The sequence below is a fragment of the Sinocyclocheilus rhinocerous genome, unplaced genomic scaffold, assembly GCF_001515625.1.
Source record: "Sinocyclocheilus rhinocerous isolate Xijiao unplaced genomic scaffold, SAMN03320098_v1.1 scaffold1488, whole genome shotgun sequence".
Classification (NCBI taxonomy): Eukaryota; Metazoa; Chordata; class Actinopteri; order Cypriniformes; family Cyprinidae; genus Sinocyclocheilus; species Sinocyclocheilus rhinocerous.
In genome coordinates, this window is record NW_015633542.1 from 839,627 (window position 1) to 847,478 (window position 7,852).

Sequence of the window (7,852 nt, forward strand, 5' to 3'; positions counted from 1 at the left end):
TGTGTGTGTGTGTGTGTGTGTGTGTGTACGTACCTACTTAACCATATTTTGGGGACAAATTTGTACCCAAAAGTGAGCAAAGCCTGACAAAATCGGCAAAAACCTCAATTTGCGGATGTCCTTTTTTCTAAAACTGTTAAAATAAAGTAAACAAAGTTTTTTTTTACTTTTGCAATTGTAAAAATGCAGAAAGTTTTCTGTGAGGGGTAGGGGTGGGTTTAGGTGAAAAAGTGTATATGTCCCCATTTAGATAGCTAAGTGAACGCGTGTGTGTGTGTGTAAAATAGTATATCCGTCTGGCGAGTAAACAAAAAAATGTACTAGCCAATGGCGATTATATTGCCAAGGTGTGCATAGAGGGTTGATTGGTTATCAAATTACTGAAATAATATGCGAGCTCTGTCATATTCTGTGATTGTCTCTGAAGAGCGCATGCTCTCACATGTCACGCGCGCTGTGTGAAGTACAGACTGAACGGATTGTCAACACAAATAATGTTTTTATTTGTCATGTTTATGTTGCTGTGTTTAGTTTTACGGAATGGATCTGTGTACTGTAGAAGATATATGCAGTCAGCAGGCGGTTGATTTAAGCTTTTTTTTGGCATCTCCATGTGGTCCTGTTTGGTATCGCAACTTGGCTTCTCCCAAAAATGTAAAAAAGCTCTTTAGTGTTGCACTGTACACATACTACAAAATTCTGATTTTTTTTTTCTTTCATATGTGCTTATAAGGGCTCCTTATATCATTTGGTTCCTTAGTGTCCTTTCGGAGTTTCTGAGTGTCCTTTTTTGGAAAGTCATCTAAATTTATCTTGAAAAAAACTTGCAGAAAATTTAGATTTTTGAGAATCACCCTTCAATCTTTTGGTTTACTTTGCTGAATATAGCAAATGATGACAAAATAAACATTTAAAACAAGATAAATGGCCTATGCTTAATTTCATGAAGTGTGCGATTAATCGCGATTACAGAAAAAGGATGTGATTAATCAGATTAAAATTTTTAATCGATTGACAGCCCTAATATATATATATATATATATATATATAAAAAGTACATAAAGCAAAACAAATATATTGAAAACATTTATTTATTTTTTTATTGTGTTACTATAAAACTTTCTTTTTAAAAACAGTCAAAGGGCGCTACACTGTGATATACCCAGTAACTGACCAAACATTTTGAAAATATTGTGATTTTATTTTTTACTTACATAGCCAATCCTTACCCACATGTTTAGTGAGCATCATTATGGCATGCCACTATAATACTTTCATAATGTAAGCCGCATATTTTCAATATGTAAATTTTCATGTAAATTGTGTACACATGAACATCTGCTCAAGTCAATTTTGATTTCAACATTGATCATATTGTTTAGTCTTTGTGCTTCATTTTCGGTGCTGTCAACTGTATTGAATCGTTGAAACTAGGGATGCTCTGATCGATCGGCCGATAATCACATTTTATGACTCGATCGGTATTCACTACACTTGGCTGATCTCACGAACCGATCGCAATTTGATGACGTCAACGCGTGACGACGTACATGATTTGACACCACAGTCATGTCATCGCCGGTGTGGAAATGCTATGACGTTTCGAGAAACAATGAAAAACTCGTTATTTGTCGTGTATGTTTTGCATGATGATATGATGAATGGATGGTTCATTTGTAACAGCAGATTCAGTGATGTTAGATCTGATCTGCGCCTCACTGCACACGTCTGCGGCGCATTACGGCTCCACGGGAACCAGAGCTTATGCTTGTGTTTATACCGGCCAGCCGCGGCACGTATCCGCAGCGCCCATGGATATAGGAAAAGCAAAATATGTTTGCTGCGTAAATCAGACGGACTTACTGAAAATGCAAATTCATTCTCTGCCAGCAGGAGGTGCTTTAAAGCAGGAGAAACAGAGGTTTCCCCAGTAACGGCTGTACACAAAGCAGCGCTGAGCTCACAAACGCTGATTTATCAGGCATATAACATGCAAGATGAAATGAAAATGACATCGAAAATTTTCTAAAGATAGTCTTCCTTCAGAAATACAGTGATATAAAAACACCCGCACCTCGTTTTTATTTTTAAACGTGCAGTACATGTCATGTTTATTCAACGAAGCCTTTTGGAAAATCGGTCAGTTTTGATATTGTAAATGTAACACCTAAATAAATGTATGGGAAACACATCCACCTGAGCCCAACATCAGTCTAGTCATCACCTTAACTTTAACTGCGTTTGTAGTCGGCGCCATAGCCAGACTGATAAACAAACACAGACCAGAAGTTAACTTCGGGCCAGGCGCGTGCGTCCGATGAAACCGTCTATATAAAGCTAGAAGCATCTGAATCGGCATCGGTATCGGGCGATCACCATGACAAGAAATCGGTACTCAGTATCGGCTGCAAAAATCCTGATCGGAGCATCCCTAGTTGAAACCCCAGCCGAACACATCAAGCACTTTCATTTCCACTGTGATATGTAAATTGTTTATATGTACACATACAAACAATGTAAATTATTTGACAATGACAGAGGAACATATTTTAGCCATTAACATTTACATCATGACCACTATTAGCTATTTAGTTAAACATATCACCACAAAGTGGTACAGCTGACGGTATAGACTGCCTTCCACGTGTCATCCTTTTGCAAATAGAGACATAAATGGTTTCTCAATTCATGTGTTTTTGAGGAGATGTTCTGCGCCTTTATTAAACATTCAGACTTTATGATCATTTTCACCTGGTGGATGGAAAGCAGGTAAGCAAGCACAACTCCAATGCAAAAGTCTCCTAAGATATCTTAGTATATTAAAAAAAACATGCCACTGAAGCATATCTTTATTTCTAATTTATATTTTGTTTGTTTATTTATTTATTTTGTATTGAATCATTAAAAAATAGATGGAATTTGTAATTTTTTAAAAAAGGTTATTTAATTTTTTTTAAATGTAAAAAATTTAATAAATATATTTCAATACTTATTTTGGCTCATGGTCCTCTATCAAGTTAGATTTTTGGCCCTTCGTATTAAATGGTTTGGGCACCTCTGCTCTAAACAATACTGCAAAAAAAAAAAAAAAAAAAAGTTGAAGCCCCTTAATATTTTTTTTCTTTTTTTCCAATACAAATATCTAAACTTTCTAAATGTATCTTTAATCCAGATACATTCACTTAAGAAGCAAAATGACATAAGATATTATGTCTTGTTTTCTGAAAAATGTATCAAGATTTTTAGAGTTTAAGCTTAAAAAACAAGAACAAAATTCTGCCATTGGGCTCAGAGGAATAAATTTGCTTTCTCTTTGAATGGTCTGTTTTTCTTACCTCATTGGCAGATATTTTTCCTGTTTTAAGCTTAATCTCGATTTTGATCATTTTTAAGAAGACAAGGCTTAATATCTTATGTCATTTTGCTTGTATGTTGATTTACGAATGTTTAAACATTTGTACTGGAAACCAAGACAAAAACACTAAGTAAGAAATCAGTGTACACTTAAGTATACTTCTTTTTTACAAGGGTAACTCATACTCATTTGGACTCATAATGTGTGTTTTGAATGTGTCAGTTTTAGCTCTTAGTCACGATAAAGACAAGCTAATGGACTGATGGTCAAACACAGTTGTGTTGTTGAAGCTGTGTGGTGGTGAGGGTGGTTTGATTGCGTGGTTCCCCTCTGCCATTGAGCTGCTCCGGGGGACCGTCTCTGCAATTGTCCTTCTATAAATCACTTTGGATAAAAGTGTCAGCTAAATGACAGATTTCACAAATGCATACTTATCATCTCAGAACAACCTTACCTACCAAGATCCCATATTTAACACTCCATTTAAAATGTTACTGCATATTACAGCTGCGATTTGGAGGTGTGATGAGTTTAACGACACACCGTCTCAATATTGGCAGGCACATAAAAAGACAGCTTTCTAATCTCTGTATACTCGTGAGCTCGGTTAGCACACTAAATGTCTCCCCGGGGCCCGTCGCTTTTCAGGTCTCCACTTGCAGGATGGCAGAGCTTATTTATGAGAGCCAGTGTGTCCAAACATAATCACTGCTGGGCCGCCCCGCTATTGGATGACAGGGGTAAAGAAGCCATTCCCATGCAAGCTCTTGAGCATCTCAACAGCCTTCTGATTGATGACTATAGATTTAATTTTCCTCACCGGATGCATCTTGAGCATTTGAATTCGGTCTGAAACTGCCAGAGAGTTCCTAAATTTGAAGTCGATACCGATGTAGAGGAGAGTTTGCCTTTTGGTCAGCTCTTTAAAGTCCCCATGAAATCAAAATTAACGTTTTTTGGGTGTTAGTATCAATATGTTAGTCTTAAGATTTTCTATAAGGCAGTGTGCTCCAAAACAGTGACAAAATTCGCATCAATCTAATCAGCTTTCCCTGGTGTTAAAGACAGAATGAAAAATGCCTATTCAAAACCTAGATGCATGTAACGCAATACATAACCACAGGCTATGATTAACAGCACCAAGAATAGTTAAATATTTGCTTGGAAATGGATAACCATTAGAGGTTTATATATACTATATTCAAATATTGCTGAATGTTTGTCCAAGCACAGCAAGCCATGCTGCTGTCTGACTTGTTTATGCCGGTTTGGAGAAGAGATGGGCTGCAGGATGCAGTTTCCCTATTTCCGCCTTAATGCTCGGATTAATTGAGACAAATGCCACAGAGAAAAGCCAGCTAGCTGAGCCTAAAACCAATTAGACCGAGGCAGGGGACTGGGAGGTTAATGATTCACTACTGAGAGCAAAAGACAAGTCGTAATCATTAGCCACGGTCCAACTCTGTCCAACTGCAAACACAGCAGAGAAGGTGACAAATCACCTGGACAAAGAAAAACACAACCAGAGCTGCTGACTGCGTAAGTCAGAGCTTATCTTCACCTATGATAATAACTCATTATCAACATCCACATTTGAACAAAACAAACAAGATATATGTGAGTGACTACTAGGGGGTGAAAGTGTGACTCACAGTTAGAAAACCAACGCATGTCTGCAATATAGCACCTGAAAGTGTGCTTTATTGTAAACTGAGTCAATGTGGCCATCTTCTTAACACTCTCAAACAGCAAGTATAGCTTTTATATAGAAATCTGACTGTTTGTTAAACTAGTTCTATTAACCAATACACTACCGGTCAAAAGTTTGGAATAATTAGGATTTTTTATGTTATGAAGTAGGCATGGGCCGGTATGAGATTTTGACGGTATGATAACCTTAAGCAAAAAATATCACGGTTTCACGGTATTTTTGTTACAGCTCTAAAATGTGTTATTTTTAAATGTCTGGGTAAAAAAAATATATATATATATTTCCACTGAACACAATATATTTTATTTTTGAGCAACATACAGAATATTTGGAACAGCAGTATTTGTTTATTTTTTCTTTGATTTGTTTCTGAAATGTTTGCTCAATTGTGGGCTGTCTTGCCGCTTTTGAAGAGAAAAAGAAAAAAAAAAGAAGAAAAATAAAGACTGGCATCTTTATTTAACCTAAATCTGTAATTACAGTTATTTAATTTTAGTTATATAATATAGATATAATTTCTATAATTTCATATCATTTATTTATATAATTTCACTCTCTGACAGCAGGAGGCGCTTCTGGAACACCAGATACAATGTTTCCTTGGTTACCGCTGTAAACAAAGCAGCACTGCGCTGAAACACTGCTTTAATATGAACTATACAGAGACGAGATGAAAAGAAAATACCACGTAAACTTTTCTGAAGACAGTCAGTTCCCCTCAGAAACACATTCATAAACCCAGTCCGGTTGCCGATCGCGTAAGTTCCAGGGGAAGCTCCTTAAAGTCCCGATGAAATCAAAATTAAAGTTTTTTGGGTGTTAGTATCAATATGTTAGTCTTAAGGTTATCTATAAGGCAGTGTGCTCCAAAACAGTGACAAAATTCGCATTTAGAAGATATAAGCATTTAAAGCTTGCAGTTCGTCACTTCGGCATACCCTGTCAAATGCGGCTTTATGGAGCTCAACGGCTCTAGCACAAGCTGTGATATAAAAACGAACGCTATTGGCTATTTTAAAAAGGGGCGGGGCTGCTTGATATGTCCCGCCCTGTCTTCCTGTTTCGGTTAAAATGATGTCAACAAAGAGTAAGAGTGTTTCTAAGCATTTCAGGGGACCTTTAAGTTCGGCCATCCTACACACACGTGACTGACCGCTCGCTCGCACCAACAGGAGGAGGGTCATGTTACTCTCTACACTGCACTCAACCTGAGGGATTCCTACACTTTCAGTCTTTGAGGAGACATGAAAAACAGCGCATACCGCAGGAACGGTATAACGAAAAATATTAGTGGTTTTGAAACCGTGAAATTTTCAAATAGCGGTACACCTTGAAACCGGTAATCGGCCCATCCCTATTATGAAGTCTTTTCTGCTCACCAAGGCTACATTTATTTGATCAAAAATACAGCAAAAACTGTAATATTGTGAAATATGTTTACAACTTAAAATAGCTGTTTTAAAATATTTTAAAATAAAATTTATTGCTGTGATCAAAACAGCATCATTACTCCAGTCTTCAGTGTCATATGATCCTTCAGAAATCATTCTAATATGCTGATTTGCTGCTCAATCATTATCAATAATTACTGGTGGTCAAATATTAATAATGTTTCTTATTATTATCAATGTTGAAATCTGTTTTTGCAGCTTAATATTTTTTTGATAAAAAAGAAAGGTGAGAAAAAGAAAAAAACAGAAGTTTAAAAAAAAATCATCATTTACATGTATTTGAATTGTATTTTCTGAAGGATCATGTGACACTGAAGACTGGAGTAATGATGCTGAAAATTCAGCTTTGATCACAGCAATCAATTACAATTTACAGTATATTCAAATAGAAAACAGTTATTTTAAATTGCAATCATATTTCACAATGATACTGTAATTTTGGTCAAATAAACGCAGCCTTGCTGAGCAGAAGAGACTTCTTCCAAAAACATTTTTAAAAATTCCAAATTCCAAACTTTTGACCAGGAGTGTAACATATTTCAAATTAGGAATAAAATTAGCAGTATTTTTCAGGCTTGTTCAGGCTGTGCATGCGCATGTGCATTAGCATAAACATATAGACAAAAGCGCTATGAAAAACTCATACTGCAAAGCAGGACTACAGACAAACAAAATAGTCTTTATGTAAAACTGAACGCTGAATAAGATAAGATCGATTAAAAACCATTACCTCTGAACTTTGATCGACATTTAACTAAGAATATGTATGTGGACATAATCTTCCATAAAGTAAACAATGAATTACATACGGCTTATGCCACTGATCATGTACGGTCCAAGGTTTCAGTAACATTATTAACATACAGCTGGTTTAATAAAGCGCCTACGCAAAGACAAAAGGAAGAGATGAGAGCGATAACAGGCCACAGAAATGCGAATGATTCAAGAGAATCGAGAACACTGCCTTTCACCAACCTTGTGGCAGATTTCGGTCTTGATCTCTCGGAGCGCTCGTTCTGAGAAAACACACCCACAGGTCTGTAGGAATAAAAACCTACAGGAAAAAAACACTGTGATTACAACCACAAAAACCAAAAAAAAAAATGAAAAATGTCAAGAGTAATCAGTTTGACTGCTGATTTAACAATGCGGAAAAATGAACATATTTTCCACTTGGCAGCTTTAAACTTTAAAGTACAGCAGCCACTTAAGTCACACTTTAAATTGTCTGAATGTTATTAGATAGCAAAATATCAAACCAAGTGATTTGAATATTAAAATTATATATATATATATATATATATATATATATATATATAGGCACCAAGGGTCTGA

The 7,852-nt window shown here is 36.1% G+C and overlaps 1 protein-coding gene across 1 annotated transcript in view; it reads right to left on the reverse strand.

Moving 5' to 3' along the window:
- LOC107744351 (protein RTF2 homolog) overlaps nt 1-7,852 on the reverse strand; it is a 33,904-nt gene that overhangs the window by 19,641 nt on the left and 6,411 nt on the right. Inside the window, exon 5 of the mRNA XM_016557938.1 lies at nt 7,493-7,571. Within this exon, the coding sequence (XP_016413424.1) occupies nt 7,493-7,571 (79 nt within the window). The remainder of the gene's footprint in view (nt 1-7,492; nt 7,572-7,852) is intronic.